This window comes from Seriola aureovittata, chromosome 11 (assembly GCF_021018895.1).
Source record: "Seriola aureovittata isolate HTS-2021-v1 ecotype China chromosome 11, ASM2101889v1, whole genome shotgun sequence".
Classification (NCBI taxonomy): domain Eukaryota; kingdom Metazoa; phylum Chordata; class Actinopteri; order Carangiformes; family Carangidae; genus Seriola; species Seriola aureovittata.
The window spans coordinates 19,257,748-19,277,021 of NC_079374.1; the positions used below are offsets into that span (position 1 = coordinate 19,257,748).

Below are 19,274 nucleotides of genomic sequence, written 5' to 3' on the forward strand. Positions count from 1 at the left end.
GCTGTTGTTGAAGAGTCGTTTTTGTGTGACCGATCAGGCCGAAATTCTCTTTCACTCTGAAACGGTTGTCACACGGGGTGAGAAAGCTGGGGCGCCCATTGTCTAACACATGTGTTTTTAGAGCACTCACTTCGGTTGGCTTGTGAGCGCTGCCGAGGCACACATCGCCGATGATAACCCAGCCCAGGTCAAGCTTCTGTGCGTATGGGTCATTGTGTCTGCCATTCAACTGTTTTCTCACCTTGTGAGCTCTCAGAAGGTTCCGTCCAATGAGCAGGAGGATGTCAACATCTGGGTCGAGGGGCGGTATCTCAGCAGCGATTGACCTCAGATGGTGGTGGTGACGTGCAGCTTCAGGGGTAGGAATTTCTTCCCTGTTATTAGGGATGGCATTGCACTCTATGAGTACAGGGAGAGGAAAGTTCAATTTTCCGTCTGCTGACTCCACTGTATAACCACAAGCTCTTCTACCTGCTGTTTCTGTTATGCCAGCACAGGTCTTCAGGGTGTATGGTTCTACTGTACCTTGGATGTTGAACATATCAAAATACTCAGTCTTTGCAAGGGACAGATTACTTTGATCATCTATGATTGCGTACATCTTCTTCATGTTATGCCGTTGACCTTCTGGAAAGACGTGTACCAGGCAAATCTTGGAGCAGGATTTCCCTGTGATTCCACTTCCACATACCTCTGTGCAGGTGGTCGTAACATCTGGGTTTGATGAGCTCACACTCTCCCCGCCATGCTCTTTAGAGGAAGAGAGGGGCTCAAGTGTCTGTGTTGGTGGGCCAGGGTGGAGAGCTGCCAGGTGCCTCTCACTGCCACACTCCACACACTTAATGGTGACATTACAATCTTTTGCCTGATGACTGGTGGATGCAAGGCAACGATAGCAGATGTTATTGTCTTTGATGAATTTCTTTCTGTCTTCAAATAGCATTGTTCGGAAACCTCTGCATCTTTTCAGTGGGTGTGGTTTGTGATGTATAGGACATTGCCTGCTTAAATCTTCAGCTGCATTTTTAGCTACTGTGATTCCATCTGTAGACACGTCTGTCTTGTGCACTGTGACTGATGGCCTTGTGTTGTAATAACCCGGGAGCCTCTCTTTCTTGGAATTGACAGAGGAGAGATGAGTTGTGGAGAAGCTTGGGTCATTCCTGGCTCTGGCCTCTTTCCTCACAAACTCAGAAAAGAAAGAGAAAGGTGGGAAGGCTACGTTATAGTCTTCTTTGAACCTTGACCCAACTGCTGTCCATTTTTCCTGAAGGTGAAAGGGTAGCTTCTCCACAATTGGACCCACTCCCCTGGCTGTGTCGAAGTATCTTAAACCAGGTAAGAATCCATCTAGCTTTGCAACTTCCAGTTCACAGAGCAGGTCGGATAGCTCGCGGAGCTTGCGAGGTTCTTTGCTGGAGAGCTTAGGAAAGTTTTCTATCCTGGAAAACAGGGCTCTTTCTATTGCTTCTGATGAACCATAGCATTCCTCTAGTCTTGTCCAGATCATACTTAGACCAGCAGATGGGTGACGTATATTGACTGCTTTCATCCTTTTAGCATGTTCAGAGGACTCAGTGCCCAGCCACTTGATGAGCAGGTTTGTTTCTTCACTTGCAGTGAGTCCAAGATCTGCAATGGTACTCTGAAATGTGTTCTTCCAGCTCAAATAGCTTTCTGGTTGGTCATCGAACTTAGTCAGTCCTCCAGTCACGAGCTGACTCTTTGCTAAGAACCTTGCAAGGTCACTGGCTGCAATGTCAGTAGCTGTGTGGTTCGTGTTAAACTTACGCTGTGGCTGTGACACATTGTGGAGAAGACTTTCCTGAACTACATCTCTTTGCAGTGTTGGTTTCCTGTCATCTAGTGATGAGAAGTGGTGTCGATTTGGTTCTTGTTGGAAAGGTGTGAATGTTTTCGAAGTTCTCCCTTGTTTTTGCTGACAGGTGGTATCACCATACTGCTTAAAAACGTCTTTCTGACTTTGAGGAAGTTCAGTGTGATTGTGTTTATTTATATAATCAGTCACTTTCTGTTCTGGGGTTGCCTGGGTAGGCAAGAAGTCAAACTCACCACTTTGCTCTGCAGCGTCGAGCTGAGCAGCAGCAAACTCCATCACCTCTGCTTTGGCCATGGCGGCATCGGCCTCTTTCTGTAGCTCAAGTACATCAAGAGTTGCTTCTAAGCGAGCTTTTTCGACCTTGATGCTCATTTCTTTCTCTGCGTAGGCTAACCTGGCTTTGGCAGCCTGTGCTTCCGCTTGAGCCTTTGCTGCTGCCATACTTGCTCTGCTTGATGTGGCTGACCTTCTTGAAGCTCCTGCTGATGATCTGACAGTCAGCCTTCCTGAAGATTTTGAGGACGTTAAGGAGCGAGCAGAGAGTGATCTGGTCTCCTCAGAATCTTGACCACGAGCCCCTGTTGTCTCCATTATGCTTGGCTGAGAAGTGCTGGTGAAGGAGAGTGTGTGTCTGTCACTGGCTCTCTAGTCAGTGTCCAACAGTTTGTCGTCATCCCTCGTTGAGTGCTATAATTTCACTGTACTGTTACACCCAGTGTGACTCCTGTCGTGTACTGGGATTCACAGCCAGCTAAACTCTTTATGGACATCATGACCTCCAAGGAACAGGCAAGCAGTTGTGGTTGGACAGGTTTAATGCCAAAAATTGTGAAACTGAAACACAGAGTACAGAAACATAAATTAACAACCAAGATACATACATTGCAAAAAATAGCGGATCTAACATTTACAGATCTGCGGCGGAAAAGTCCGCGATCAGGTCTCGATCGTTATAATAAATACGTAGTGTCAAATTTAACCAAACACTTTGCACTCTAACAATGATGTGTAGAAATGTACTCACTTATATTGCCAGTACAAGGGCAAAACAAACAGCTGGACGACTGAGTATCTCTCGTTATGAAGCAGAAAATAAAAACTTCCAGGTACCTCACTTCCTGTAAATCACACAGGTAAATAAACGCACTGCGCCCTCTATAGGCGAAAAGGTGCTACTGCAACTGCAGGCACAAACAGTTCCAACACAAAGAGAACTAAGTCCTCTTTGAAATTAACTCAAAATATGAATGCAGAAAGAACTAAATCCCTTTTCTGTTTCCACTTTTTGTTCAACTTAAAGAGAGGATGGTTTGTTCAAAAAAGACTATTGTGGAAACTCCCCAATACAGCCTAAATCCACAGAAGAGCAGTGGCAATTTTTCCAAAATGCTTAGAACAACCTAGCTGGCAAGTACCTTGAAAAACTGTGTGCAAGTGTACCTAGGAGAACTAAAAGAATTGGTGCCATTTTAAAGGGCAAAGCAATCTCGCACCAAATATTGGACTGATTTAGGTTTTTCTTGTTACTGTCCCTCTTATTTAGTTAAAACTATTCATTGCATTAATTTTCAAAGCAGCATCATTTTACTTTTATTGCTACTTACTTACAATAAATACATATACAATACATTTCAAATGGAAATGACTGTATATGTCCTCACAAGCTATCTCTATTTGCAGAAGGGACCATTCATTTGCCCAATTCACAGACATTTCTCATCACCATCCAGATAATTGCAACACATTACAAAACAAAAATGTCTTTTGAAAACTGGCATGAAAACTGTCCATGAAGACCTTGCACAGATCATAATGAATTAGCTATTTGCTTGGTTATTACCATCTTGCATTTTTTAAACTGAGAGTGCAGAATTCGCCTTACTTTTAAATTAAATTTAAATTTAAAAGTAAGGTGAATTCAGCCTGTCTTACAAGACAGGCACAAATAGGCGGCTTGCAGTTCCAGTGCATCTCCTCTGGACCATTGGCACAGTAGTCAAACGTACCATCCAAGATGCCCAATAGGCTGGCAGAAAAACATTATCCACTTGGATATTTAATAAAGTAACTGAGACACAATTTTAATTATTCTCTTCTCTGTAATCAAACAATGTAGCCATGTTTTGCTTTTCCTTTTCTTATCTTATTAGCAAAGGCAACAATATTCTCATTTAACTTGAACTTTTAGTCCTTTCAGCCACCTAGAAATCTACCATCATCGCTGAATTATATGAGGGAAGAAAATTTCCTATTCGGCCTGTCAGGATATATAGTCTAATTCAAATGGTTAATGCATCCTTCCCTAAAAGGAAGCATATAGTTTTGGGAGTTCATTGTACTTGGAGAGGTGCCCAAAGACTACACGACAATGTAAGGTTTTATCTGCACTGGACTCTAAGACCAGACCATGAAATCAAAAGCCAACACTCAAATACCCATATATCTTCATATTCAATATAAAAACCAAAAAAATAACTACTGTATGAGCAGATATGACTGCCTCACAGGAGACTGTCAAACTGACAATTCTCATAAGTCATTAATATACACACCATCACTTGTTCACTATTCAATATTCAACAAAGACATCTCACATTGATTACAACTGTTTCTCAAGCTGGTGGTTAGAAAAGAATCAGTCATTCAGTCCAGTTGTTTTTTTCATTCAATCACCAACCCCACTGGACTTCCTGTCCCTGATCAGTGGGAACTGGTTTTGAAAAGATGACATTTTTTAAGGAAAAACTCAAACTTATTCTCAAGAGAAACATCTCTGATGAACAGCGAGGAAATAATGAAGCACCAACATTTCCAAAGGGTACTGAATGATTCTTCTTGACCTTGAAAGTCAATGCCAGTCTGATGTCTCTCTGCACTCTTACAAATATACATTGATTGTTTGTCTAGATGAAGTCTTGCACACCTGGATTTGGGAATTTTCTGTCATTCTTCTCTGCATATATCCTCTCCAGCTCTGTCGGGTTGGATGGGGACCGTCAGTGAACAGCCATTTTCAGGTCATTCCATAGATGTTCAACTGGGTTCAAGTCAGGGCTCTGGCTGAGCCACTCAAGGACACTCAGAGTTGGCCCTAAGCCAATCCTGCATTGTCTTTGCTGTGTGCTCAGTGTCATTGTCCTTTTGTAAGGTGAACCTGCAGCCCAGTGTGAGGTCCTGATCACTCTGGACCTGGTTTTCATTAAGGATATCTCTGGGCTTTGCTCCATTCAGCTTTCCCTCAACCATGACCCATTTTCCTGCCCCTGCTACTGAAAAACACCCTCACAGCACGATGCTGCCACCATCATGCTTCTCCTTTGGGATTGTATTGGGCAGCTGATGAGCGTTGCCCGGTGTCCTCCCGACATGATGCTTAGAATTGAAGCCAAACAGTTAAATCTTGGTTTAATCAGATCAGAGAATGTGAAAATGAAGTGTCTAACTGTGCGTGGTTTCTGAAGCAGTCCTCCTTGAAGTGCCCGGCACACACTATAATGTTTGGAGCAGTGGAGAAAACCGTTGAAAGAAATGAAGTAGATTTCTCTAGGCAATTGAGAACACGGTGTCTTTTCGGCAAGGCTACAAAACTAAAGAAAACTCTTCATTAAAAGTAGTTATGTGCTGTGCCTTGTGTAAGGGCTTGCCAAGCTTGCAGGTGGGTAGCACCAAGAGACGTATTGATGTCAATAGGACCAGGAAGTAATGTCTGGACCACCAATGAAGCGTTTCATACAAACGAGAAAATTGGGTTTGGCCCTGACAAAGTTACTCGCTTTGGTGTAAACTTTGATCCTTGTGACTCTGTAGAACATTTACATGCACAAAAACCTATCTATAGCTATAAGAAAAAGCATAATAGGTCCACTATAATCAATGTTTAACCTACTTATTTCCTGTAAGTCAAAACTTAACTTTTTTGAAACTCTATAGCCATATAGAGTCTTTTTTGTACCTGACTAAGGCCTTTACTATGGAGCAAAAATATTTATTATAGACTTTCAAAGCCAATCATTAAGTTTAACCTTATTATTGATGATACATTTTCACAAGCATCTAACGGCATTCTTAAAATCCACTTTGAATTTTACTTGCTCCCCTTAGTACAGTCACTATGTTTGCTGTTGATTTAAAACTCAACTAATTAATTATTCAAGGGTATTATTTTCTACATTGAATCTATTTCCTGCATCAGCGATGCCAGTTATGCCTCCCGGAGGATTCTGGCATACCACGCTTTCACCTTCTCTGCCTGTAACACACTGCCTTCATAACAGCGCTCCAAACAAATTCAACATGCATGCACACAAACACACACACACACACACACACACACACACACACACACACACACACACACACACACACACACACACACACACACACACACACACACACACACACACACACACACACACACACAACCACACAAATCAATGTTTGAAGGGCTTGCAGCGTTTAGTCAAGTACTCTACTAAGTCAATTTCTGTTCTTGGCAAAGTGCAGGGTTTTGTCAGTGTGCTCTGTCCAACTGAAGTCATTTCAAAGGCGTGATGCAGATAGGCCACGTTATGGTTGTACGCACTAGTTGAACTCAAAAATATGTTTTTCCTAATTTTAGGTTTTTGTGATTCATAATCCTATTGCAGAACCACTCACTGAATTCCACAGAAGAGGTCCTATGCCAGTTTTTCTTCTTTCCTCAGAACACTAGGAACTCTGTCTACCTCTTTCAAGACAATAAGAAGTTATACTGTATTTTAACTGTCCTATGGTTACTTTATTCCATTAAAACTGGTAGCTGCAGTTTCACACAATGACAAACTTGGGCAATGAAGATCTGGACAACAAGGGCCATATAACCTGTGGTGGATGGACCAGAATCATTGTAAAGTAGACGAGCTTAGTAAAGATTTCTATGGAAAAAGTGTTTTCAGCAGCAAAACCAAATTGATTTAGCAGGACATATTGCATGAATATAAGCATAGTCACTGAATATCGAAAAAATAAATAAATAAAAAGGTGCCAAGAACACTTCTTTTAAGCAAATGAGGTACTCAGCAGAGATGTTGTTAATACTCACGCTATATTTCTTAGTGACAAACTAAGAGAAATGTTTTGTACCAACAAGGAACAATGTAGCTGAACTATCATCATTTGCAAGCAGTACGACAGTGTATTTAGAAACTTGGTATGTATGAATGCTTTTTACACTGAGTCAGTGGTGCACTAGCGGCCCCATCCCAAATGGTGAAAATGATCTAGCTGACCCACACTGACCAACAATGGCCGTTGTCCATTTTCACTTTAGGGTGAGGAATTACAAACAAATGTATGATTTACAATAGTTGGTTTGCGCAAATAAATATAAGCAAATAAATTAAACAGCATAAAAAAAGATTGACAAGAATGATTTGAAAGCAAAAACTCACAAGCAGTGTATCTTTCTAACAAAGTCTCACTGGACATACTTCACTGTGAACTACTGTCATTAATAATTTTCTACTGAAAGTAAAAAAAAAAAGAAAAAAAGGGGCATAAGTAATAAGAAAATGCAGAACAGAAATGTCAACGATATGTTTGAGGTAGTTTAGAAACTGTCTCTGTCACATAACATAATTTGACCATCAAAGAATGTAGATTGTCCTGCTCAGTTCATTTCTTTATCACATCTTTTTTTAAATAACCATATCTAAGGCATCTTCATCAAAAAATGATTTTGTAAAATACTGAATATCAGCCAATAAATCTTTATCAAATTAGCAATCCTTTGGGTGTACATCAATTTTCCAACATAAATGCAAACCAAGGCAATGGCTTATCTCTTGCAAGTAAAGAAGTAGTGCATCATACAAGCACTTTAAAATAACTAACAACACAAGACAAAGGAAGATAAGATGCTTTAGTGATGTCCCTCACTTGTAAGTGGCTTTGGATAAAAGCGTCTGCCAAATGAGTAAATGTAAATGTAAGATACAAGGCTGCCCCTCAAATTCTCAATGGGAAAGGCATTCATTTCTCCTACATTTGTTCAGTTGTGGCGTACCACATAAGGCTGAATTTTCAGCGCTGCGGAAATGTCTTGTAGATAATATTCTTTTATTTCAGCAGTCATTCTATCACTTAAAACAGTAGCGTCACAGTAGACGATTCTGTTGTTTTCTGTTGTGGTCTGGTCATTTGTCGTGGCTAGCTTGTGTTAATGTGTAAAGCTACTCTTGAAATAACAAAAATAAGTACAGGACTGCATATCAACAGAAAATCAAGCATAAAGGACTGACTGGTGCTATACATGGCTAATATATAGTTATTGGTTATTGTGTCTTCCCTGCGTGTACTACAGGTGCAGCTGAATCAATGAATTCACGGTGGTTCTTGAAGAGACAGATAGACACAACGGCCTTTTTGTTTTGGGAAATTATGTTGAATACTAAAAGTAATGGCTGCCATTAACCGTCACCTGCAACAATGTGTTGGGATGAAATTTATTGAAAATGTTTTCAAGTAAAAGAATGAGTCATCTGATGGCTGACTGGCTCGCAGTCTGAACAGTATTTTATCACAGTCTGCTACATTGCAGTGGTAAATTGTTCGTCATGACCACTAACAGTGCTCAACGTTTCCATGTTCTGTCTTTACACTTGACAACAAGAACTCAGTGTAGTGCTTTTGAGAGGATTTAATACTGCATTCAATGAATAAGTTAAAAAAGAAAAAAGAGGATACCAGTTTTAAGAATATGGGTAATTACAAGCTGCCAGCCTAAGTAATTAGCTTTAAAAAAGATAATTGCATCTCTAGAAATTTCTCTGACACTAGGATTTTTCATGAGTGAATCTTTACGAGCCAGACACACTTGATGGAGGGTGAGCAAAGGCACTCACCGCCCAGGGTTTATTTCCTGATTGTGGTATCTCTGACTTCATTCCAACAAACATATCTGGTCGTATTTGTGGTTGAGAAGCCAGCAAGGGTTAACCTCCTGCGCTAATCAAGCAGCTCCTACTGGTTAGTGGGGGCTCTTGCAAAGTGAGGAAGGATGGAGAGAGAAAACTCTTCTGGTGAAGCTTAATGCAAGTTGAAGACACAAGCAGTGCCATGCGTCACAGAGGTTGCACATAGTTGTCTATATCCTTTTGATGCTAATTAGTAGTGAGTTAGTAGCGGGCACTGCAAATCTGGAGTGGGACGTACAGAACAAATACAGTAGATCAGATCTTAGCACGTATGTTATGCTTAAAGATTTGCCATTGCAACTTCTCTTCTAAAGTCCAATAAGCCTGACCAAAGTGAGGACAGGTCTTGTATGTGTTAATCCTTGTTTGAAAACGTGATTTCAAGCCTAACTACTAACTTTGTTCATGAATAATGATGATTCATTCTGAATCAAAATGGTTCTCAAAATTCATTGCAATTTTTGGTTCACAATTCAATTGCCTTGGTGCAGTTGGGAACAAAACAGATAACATGTATTTTATTTTGAAACATCTACATTAGTGTACGAAGTGGTCCAAGGGCCAAAAGTCTGCTATAAAATGAAGGAACATTTATATAAAAGCAGTATTCTGTAATGTATTCAACCCAGGAAATCCACATACAATATTTAAAATACTTGTATTTGTATAAAGACTAAATAAGTTATATTGATGCCAATTTAAGGAACTCAAAATGAGTGTTATCTTAGTAATATGGCCAAAATAATACAGCCAGCATGATGCATTCATTTCTTGCCATTCATCTGATATCAAGTTTTAAGTGTTTCTCCTATGAGATGCAGAGTAAACACACTTCTGGAGGTAAATATTTTTTTCTCAAGACTTAATTGCAGTAATGAGGACAATTAATAGAAATGTCAGTTTAGCAATAAACAATGTCTCACACAGATAAACCACATTTCATCTAAATGAATGTGCCTTATTATTGCCTGCTGATAATTATGAATGTTTTATAAAAAATGTTTTGTAAAGTCATAAAAGATTCTGCATGACTGTCCCCATCAAAATTACTTTTTTTTTTTAATCATTAGGCCTTGGCAAGAGCATTTAATTTAGGAAGCAAAACTCTATTTCTACAATTATTACAGGATTACATATACAGAGAAAGACAGATGAGGAGACTGGAGGGGACACCAATAATAAAAAAAAAAGTGTGCATGTATTCATGTGCAATGGGAAAAGGGTAAGGGGAGGTAGGGTGAAGAGAAAGAAAAAAAGTGGGTGAAAGAGAAAGATAAATCAGAAATTACTCTGCACAAAGGAACCAAGAGATCCATTAATATAAGTCTGCCCGTTTCTCATTCAAACAGACAGCATTATAGAGACTCTGTGATGAAAGTGTAGTGGAGTGGAGACTCACCTGCAAGATTTGGAATCATTCTTCTCCTCTGATGTATCAATTCTCATTTGCATCACAGTAGTTAGAATTATATTCTTCATTTAAAATTTTATAAAAATGTTCAGAGCGATTTTTTTCACATTTGGTGTATATTATTGTGTGTACCTGTGATTGCATGGTACATAACTGCATATTCTCCGGAAATGCCGTAGCATGAGTCACGAGATATTTAAGTTTACATGTTCGAATCAACATCCAAGTGATAAGACTCTACTCATGAATATATCAAAGCCTAAACAAACATCTGCTTTTAGGCTTAGGCATGCATCTGCATCTAGTGGTGGGATCTCAACTATCTATGCAGCAAAGGTTTGTTAGATCAATAAGAAATGTGATGTATTTTAATTTTATGTGTTTTGCTGTCCATACAGGTGCTGAGGGAACACTAGATGTAAGTAAACAGGAAAAAAACCTCTAATGCTACCCCGCAGCTTATTTACTAAGTGCCACAAAGTCAACCAAATACAACACAGCTTTGCTCAAACACTGTAATCACAGGGGGGGTCACACAGACACACGTCTGGCCTTGATGAATACCCACAGTGCCCTCTACTGGGGACAGACTAATGCACCTTTAAACTTCATCTTTGACAAGGGTAATGCTGAACAGGAGTTCCAGTTTAGGAAACAGGTGTTCACATCAATAAAAAATGAAATTTTGTTCCTACCTGTAATTGCATTCCCCCGAGCCTCAGCCACACTGATATATGGTGTAGAACTTGAATGGATGATAAACCTCCAGAGATCTGTGAAAAGAAAAAAATATAAATAACAAGGAAATTTACATTATTGTATACATTTATTTGATATATTTCTTACATAGAAATCTCAACAGAGCTTAGAAATATTTTTGCAGTAATATTTTAGTGTCATATTTTGATTCTAAACTATACTCAGTTTGTGCACTTAAGACCCAAGTACTATACAGGTACCACAGGATTAAATGGTTAGTGTGGATTTGTGTGATCAGATACAGCAGACAATGTGTGGAAAATGAACTTCAGATGAGCTTAATGTTAACATATTTGGCTAGTGCGGGTAGTGGGGAGCAAACCAACCTTTATCTGGAGGTTCCTCTCTATTACAAAAAATTGTTTCAGTGGCAAAATAAATAAAAGTTAATGTAGTTATAAATAGTTTAAAATAAAAAGAAACTATGGCAAGTATTTGAAAACGCTGCTTTTTACAGATTTCTTATTATTTTGAACACAGTGGCATATCCAATACTGCTACTCATAGGCAACTGCACAGAACATATTATTCTGACTGCACCATGTGCGGTCAGTTCTAGCTGAGTAACCAACTCACTCAGAGGAAGGGAAGCTGATGTGTTAGTGAACATAACTATTCTTTGACAAGACATCAATATACATAAGTCTATTTTAATGCAGGGGCTGTCTGACAGCTGCTGCCAGCACAGCAGAAGCAAACATCCCCCAGGATAGGGTGTTTCTCAGACGCTTTAATCTTAGATGTACAGAATGTGCAAAATTATGATCTTATGGAAATGATGCAAATAATCACACTGCCATCCTCCATTAGTATGTGACAGCCCTGCATTATGCAATGAATAGCATTCTGTCCACCCACCACTATTGCATTCAGAATGCAGAGTGATGGTGTGCATGTCTAATAAATATTTCAGGAGGATACATTTGGACCATCTACCCCACTGCATAAATCAAGAAGCTTTCCAGCCCCACATTATCAAGGCTTCACTTGGCTGCATGGCTGCTTGGCCCTTCTGCTCTCCAGCAACTGTCAGTGGTTACTCATAAGCATCTGTGTGACTATACTTGCATGTCCGTCTGCTCTTTCTATGGACTGGGGTCTAAGCCACACTCTATAAAGTTCAATCTTTAATCTGTTTATTTTCTTATTCACTGAAAGGATAAAATCTGGTTTATTTCAAGCTGGCATATTTTCCATGAATGTGGCTGCTGTGACTCTATGGGTCATGATAACTTTGCACTCCCTTCTACAACTCCTTTGTAGAGGTTCTAGTATGAGGAATCACACAAAACAAGTCTGCCTGCTCTGAAAAGAATCATTTGTTGCAGCCTTACAGTTCTCCTATGATGGATTAATACTACAATTCTGTGTGTGTGTGTGTGTGTGTGTGTGTGTGTGTGTGTGTTATTTACTTGACTCGAATGCAATTTCATTAAACACAACTTCATAACAAATGAGCGCAATATGAACTAAAACAACTGAGGTCTCAAAAGTAGATTTTTGACACACGGTCCCTCTTCAAGACAGGTGGACCCGTTATAGCTTACTTAAGTGGTACAAATTTGCAATTAATCAAATTATGTAGACCCAAATAATATTGAGTAAATCATAGGGGGCACCTGGTGGCCTGAGGTCCCTGGATAGTTGGCAGCCTTACCCAGTTGGTAATTCAGCCATGGGTCAAGAGATCCTCCCCCATAAAGTATGTGTATAGTATGTAACTAATTACATTAATTATGGCTGTCCCTGTAAAGCCAGTGAACCAGTATGGTCAACACCATGACCTAGAACCGACTCACCTACATCAGCCAATTAGTAATTACATTAATTACACTTGCGGCTTTACTGCTGTGGCACCTGTGGTTTAGCAAACCAGAATTACAGTAGGTCTGTTGGGCATTTTTGATCAACAGAAAAAGAATCTTTGAAGTTCAAGTGAAAAAAAGACTCCATAATTTGAGAGAAATATGAAATAAAAATTTGATAAACTTGTTTTAAAACAGGTTTCTAGCTAAATCACCACTGTTGTTACAGAGGACAGTTTTTATAAGTCAGATTCTTGATTTTCCAAACAACGCCCAACTCTGAAAAACAGCACGGACCACACTTACCCTTGCCAGAACATCCTTTATCCCGGTCGGGATGGGAAAATATCCCATGACCACATCAGTGAAAAGGTTTCAGACGTAAATAACATGGTTAGCTAGCTCCATGAGGAAAACAGCCGGCTTGACTGTGTGTTGGCTAATGGGACGTCACATTAAAGCGCCTGTGTCTTCAGGCTACAAACTTTTCACCTTTAATGCAAAATGCGTCTATATGTCTGTTTTATTCCTACAAGGAGCGTTTTTGGTATTCAACATAAAAGTTTACCAAAACTAAAAATACGATTTAAAAAAAAATGTTTATTATCTAATGAGAACTTAACTGTCAGCTTCTTGAAAGGCTTTTCTATTGTGTCAGTTTTATGTCGTATTTATCATTTAATGCTCGGTCTCTGTATTTATTTTTTTATTTATTTTATTTTTTTCTTTATCAAAGGCTGTATTTCTGCGGACATTACCACATATCAGTAGGCTACAATTAGAATAAAATTTAGAAATGCAGGACATGGCAAATCACAGCTAAAAGATACCATAGACTGAATATAAGATACTTGATTTAAGGTTATGAAACCAGGGAAAATTATTACTTGCTTTTTTTATGTTAAAAAAGTGAGCTACATGAGGTGGAACACCTGACATTCTATAACAAAGTCAAATATAACACTACTAACTGCAGCTACTAAACTAATCACAGTTATTAATCAGCTCAATATCCCTGCTTTAGATCACTCTATTGTTTGTGACTTGTATAATTATTATTACTATTAAAAAGAGAAGTGACAAACAATTCATTGTCCTCTCAGTCCTGTTGCCTATACTATGTTTTATTGACTTTTCATTTCCTATATGATCTCAGTTAGCTGAAGTGGATTAAGACTTTGAGGCCACTTGAAAGCTTCATGCTGAGCTGGAGCTCAAGAGATACAAAAAGCAGCTGATGAAATCAGTCAAGTCAAAAGCCGCTATAGAGTTGAAAGTAAAATGTGCCCACAGTCAGGTGGATGTGGATATTAAGAAGCCTACTTCAAAACTGAAACAGTCAACCTATCATGGTAAGGCTGTCGGAGAGCAACAAAGTGGTTTCCACTACATCTCATTGCCTTTAAATCACATTTCTGCTGGGCTAGAATATTGGATTTATTATCATTTATTAAAAGGAGAGAAGGATATGAAGTAAAAATCATAAATACAGAAAATAAAACACATTATTTTCTCCAGGGTAAAAAGTCATCAGATGTATATTGTGTCATTTTATCATTTTCAAACCGTATCACAGCTTGATGTTTGCTACTTGCACACTTGCACCATTCAAGCACAAGTGTGTGATTTGAGTATTTTTTTAACCTGAGGGGAGGCTCAGATTTTGGTGCCCTGATGGTTTTCTAGCAGTTGCAATATGCAGCTGGTGTGTGGTTTCTGGTCCATGAGTACAAATACATTGCATATCAGAATGATGACAGAAGTCTCCACTGGCTAATTTGGACCACAGGGGAGCCAATGTCACTCAGCACAAGAGCAGTAAACTGTAATAGATTCAGAGCCCACTTGCAAAAAACAAATATTAAATCTCCTTTGTGATTAATTATTGAAATGCTTATTTCTTTCACTGGTTGTCAGTCATTTATGAGGTTTTTTTTTGCACTCTGGTATCATTGCATGATCATAATACTGAAATATATATTGTTTATATTATTTATCATTGTATTGTATCAAAGGTTTTTTTAGCTAATGTGTCAGCAAAAAATTGCCTACTTACAGTAACAGAACAACATGGGCAGCCCATTGGAGTGGTGATTCTAGCCAACACAATGTATGCAGCTATGCTGTTGTGGATATGCACAAAATGCTGTGGTAAATTCAGGTTGTTGATAACCAGCACTACATTTGATTCAGTTTTAACAAATAAAAAAAAGTGGCTCAGGGGAGCTTTGTAGCCAACGCATCGTCACCAGGTTGAAATATGAAAACTTCTGAATATGTGAAAATACAAATGTTAATTCACTTTTTTTTAGTCCAGTGAAAAATGCTGATATGAGAGATTTGATGATATCTTAATCATCAGAGTATAACACAATCAACAACAGAAAAAATGACCATCACCTTACAAAAACAGACACAGCCACAGCCACAGTCTTTGTCTTCTTTTCTTCACTTTTGGTGGGTGCAATAACTTCTTCTTGTAGTGTGTCATTATTTTTACATATTCTACATTACTTGATTCTCTGATTAACTACAGCTTTTTGGTGGAGGAGATTGTCAAAGCGTAAATTTCTTCTTTTATGAATTCTTTTCAGCAGCAGTTTCAAAATCTGCAGAGATGACAAAATACAGTGAATTGTGCCTTACAATACAAGTTTATCACAACATTGCACTTTGCGAATGAAAAAAAACTTTAGCCAATTTAATGTTCACGCAGGTGCATTGCTCCACATTAAATAACTTTTCTTGGTTTCAGACATTGTTTTTGTTAAATCCTGTGCTAAGAGGTATTTGACCAGAGAGAGAGCTGCCGAGTTTATGAAAGTTCAGTCTGCTGAGAAGTGGAACTAAGACTGTTTTCAATGTGGGGATTCTGACTCGGCTTAGTCCCTCTGTATTAAAATTGGCAAAGCAAACAGAAAGACACAAAAACAAAAATGGAGGTACACAGCATGAAAATTGGGTTTTAATCAAACTGCATGGCAACTTCATGACCTCCTGTTCCTGGAGCTGTTACTAATGCTACATTCAAAGTCAGATGAAAATTGTCAACTGGAAGAGCACTATCACTACAACGCAACAGTGCTGTGACAGTATGAGTCAGCAATACTTGTCAGACTGTCAACATTTGAGCAAAAACATGTCAGTGTTGTTTTTATCTAGCTAAACCTTGACCCAGTGTGCCATACACTGCCTGAAATGAGAGGATGTTGTTTAGCTGTTGATGCAGACTCCTTTAAGGACAGTTATCCTAAGACAAGTCATCTTGTAAATAAAAATAAATGGTGAGTTGATTACTTGACTTGTTCAAGTTGCTTATTGTGTTGCTCTTTGCCAACACAATATGAAGTGCAATGATAAAACATTTTCAGCGACATACATCACAGTTTTTCCCCTTTTTTGCAATCTACTGTGACAAAGATCTCGGCAAGTTCTCCTTCTAAAGCAATGCCCTTCCCACCCCAAACACTTTCAGAGAGAACATATAACTGACACATAAAAGATAAAGAAAAGACAGAAGAAGAAAACGCAGGTTTTTAGATACACAGTATGTCAGGTCATTCAGTAGTAAATGTTACTTTGTATTGTAAGGAGTTAAAATACATATTTCTGCACAGTGTTGACAGGATGAAATGGAACTTAAAATCCTCAGGGTTGAGACAAATTTGTTGTCTCGTTGGCATTTCTGTTTCAGGGGGTATTACATTGCATTTATCAAAGTCAGAAGTCAAAAACTCTTGACTTAACATTTCTGGAACACAGCACATCTGCTGAGTGAGGAACAAAGCCACCTGCTTTACACCCCTTGTGGGATCTGGGGAACTGGCACTCTTTGATGTTTCAGAGCGCAGTTTAGCAAAACATTAGTATTCACCGGTAATGCATGACAGCCAAATGCTATTTTTTTTCTACTATATGAATTTGAGCAGTGTGAGATGTCAGTTTCTATTTGACAGCTCATTTGTCAGTCCTTTAGGCTTCTGTTAGGCATCATCCTTTCAGTGCACAGACATGCAAACCCTCCACCTGTCCTCTCAGGTGGAAACATCCCTGGACCTTTGCCCAAAGTCAGTCTGGCCACCACGGCCAGACCTCCTGCACACATACATACACAAACAAACACACATGCACATGCACACAGTAGCTAGGAGGAAGCAATGACCACTGAGGCTGATTTTATTTTGTTTATTCTTTTATATGAGCAGACACTGGGTTTGGCCACTGAGGCTGCAGCTAATCATTTTAACCTTTCAGTTGGCTGGAAACTTAATTGTAGATGTTAAACCAGCTGTTGCAGTTGTACTGGTGTTCTGGTTGATTTTTTGTGTTTTTGAATGCTTGCAATTTAGTAACTATATTTTTTCTCTGTTGAGTGCAGCCATATTAATTCAGTCTCATCATAAACCAGAGTGTGACAAGGAACTTACAGAGATATATTTGCCTTTTTCTCCAAGAAAAAAAAGAAAAGGATTGAGTATAATCAAACACTATAATAATAGCAACAATAATGATAAAATCATTATCACCAGTTTTTTTTATTTTCTTTCTTTTAAATCTTTATAGAACAGTGGGAATGTCAATTCCTTCCTTCTATAAAAACTGTTAAAGTGTTTTTGGCCCTGTCTTCTTTCCTGCATTTTTGAGAGCAGACGTCACAGAGTGCCTCAGGGGGAGCAGTTGGAGAGGTAAACGTGTATTTTTTATGCTCAGCAAAGTGGACTGTTTTTTGTGGCCTTGACAAAGATTGCTTTAGAGAAACTAAAGGAGCCTCTCACACTTACACTCTAACTCTGCAGCCATTTAATGGAGGCTTTGGGTACTTAGTGTTAGCTTGGAAATTATATGTACATCTCAAGATGTCAAAGCACACACAAAAAGAAAAAAACTTTTTGTTGACATGATTTTTAAAAAATGCTTCAAGACTTTCTAAAAATATCAATTTTACTCACCACCAATCTTCATTCAAGTTTTACCAGTAAATCTTATCAGCGGTTGAAACCAAAGAAAGATAATGTGGGATGAACAAAGATGGGGTGAGCAAGTGTCAACCTGAAGAACTGAATGCTGAGGCTTGGGAGACCAGTCTATCAAGATAAACATGTCATGCTAGCAGTCCTTGTTTTTGAGTAGCAGCCCTGCAAAATCCTCAACCCTCATACTTTCTTTCAGTGGTCACTAGGAAACTGAACATGGCTGAACAAAGATCAGTGGCCAGCAGCTTTCAGCATCTGAGGCACAAGCTGGACCCACATTTACATTGCCTCAAAACACCAGGGGATCTGGATATCAACAGACTGGAAAACTAACCCATACCCATACCACTAACCCTAATTCAAGACTTAATGAAATGCATTAGCATAACTACCACAACTCCAAATGGATGATGTGTAAATTTACAAGCACCTTAGTTAGTTTTGTGCCCTCAATTCTCTGTCTAGTTACGCTATACCCACACTGTCACATATTATTGCCTGGCCTTTGATCAATTCATAACCCCAACACACATGTCCTAACCAGAGATTCCAGTTGAAAACAGAATGCATCCAACCACAGGAGACCTTCCAAAGGCTAATAGAGACACTTTGGCTTTCCTCATGCTTCATTTACAGAGGACCTGTTATATTGTACTGACTGCCCTGTTAAACACAACCCCTGGCACAACAATGACTTGTCTGATTATGGCAGCTGTTAGTGTAAAAGCTTGAAATGAGTTGGAAATGTCAGGGGAATACAGGGGTTGGACACCTACAATATAATGCAGTCTGATACAACAGCTCCTCAACAAATACTGTTGTTGTGAAAAGTTTTATATACATTTTAAGATTGTGAGAGAGGTGTTGATTTAACCAAGTTAATATCAAAGCAGTATCCTGCGGTACTAAAATGTTATAAAAGCCCCCCTGTCTATCTTCAGTGATTAAATGTTGTACTTCAAGGAACACACAGAGCCTCCTTTGTAATTTCTGCTAATTTTCATAGGGTCATCAGGAAGCCACTGTGTCAAATGGGCCAGACTTATTCATCATTTGTTTGCCTGCTATAGTTTCATGTGGGATGTCTAAGACTTCTCTGATTTTCCTTGAGAGACACAAACAATTAATCTTTGAATTATCAATGAGTGAAGACATTTCATCCACAGCTGTGCAGAAAGGCCTCAGTGTCAGTGCAGTACCAGGTCTTTCACTTGTATTGGTAGCAGCAGTGTCATGGCTGCTGTGTTTGCTGGGTGATGACCAGTCCTCTCAATCTTACCTATGAGAGTGCAGTGTGCAGATAAACTCAGTTTGTAATGCAGAGGCAGTAGTTGATCAGTTGTGTTGTGTTTTACAGATTCTTCTTTATTTTATTTTGTTTTTGAGTTTTGTTGAAGTGCAACACCTCCGAAGCATTTTACTGAGCCGATTGTGTCCGTTTGACATGTTGTCCTTCCCTGAGAAGTACTGGCAGTGTTTCCTGTGCAGACGCTTAGCAACTAACACCTAACACATTATGTCAAGATAATAGCA

At 39.0% G+C, this 19,274-nt stretch overlaps 1 protein-coding gene across 1 annotated transcript in view; it reads right to left on the minus strand.

Moving 5' to 3' along the window:
- asic4a (acid-sensing (proton-gated) ion channel family member 4a) overlaps nt 1-13,202 on the minus strand; it is a 179,461-nt gene extending 166,259 nt beyond the window's left edge. Inside the window, exons 1-2 of the mRNA XM_056389977.1 lie at nt 13,075-13,202; nt 10,900-10,977 (exon numbers count right to left, since the gene is read on the minus strand). Of these exons, the coding sequence (XP_056245952.1) occupies nt 10,900-10,977; nt 13,075-13,122 (126 nt within the window). The 5' untranslated portion in view covers nt 13,123-13,202. The remainder of the gene's footprint in view (nt 1-10,899; nt 10,978-13,074) is intronic.
- Nucleotides 13,203-19,274: the final 6,072 nt, after the last annotated feature.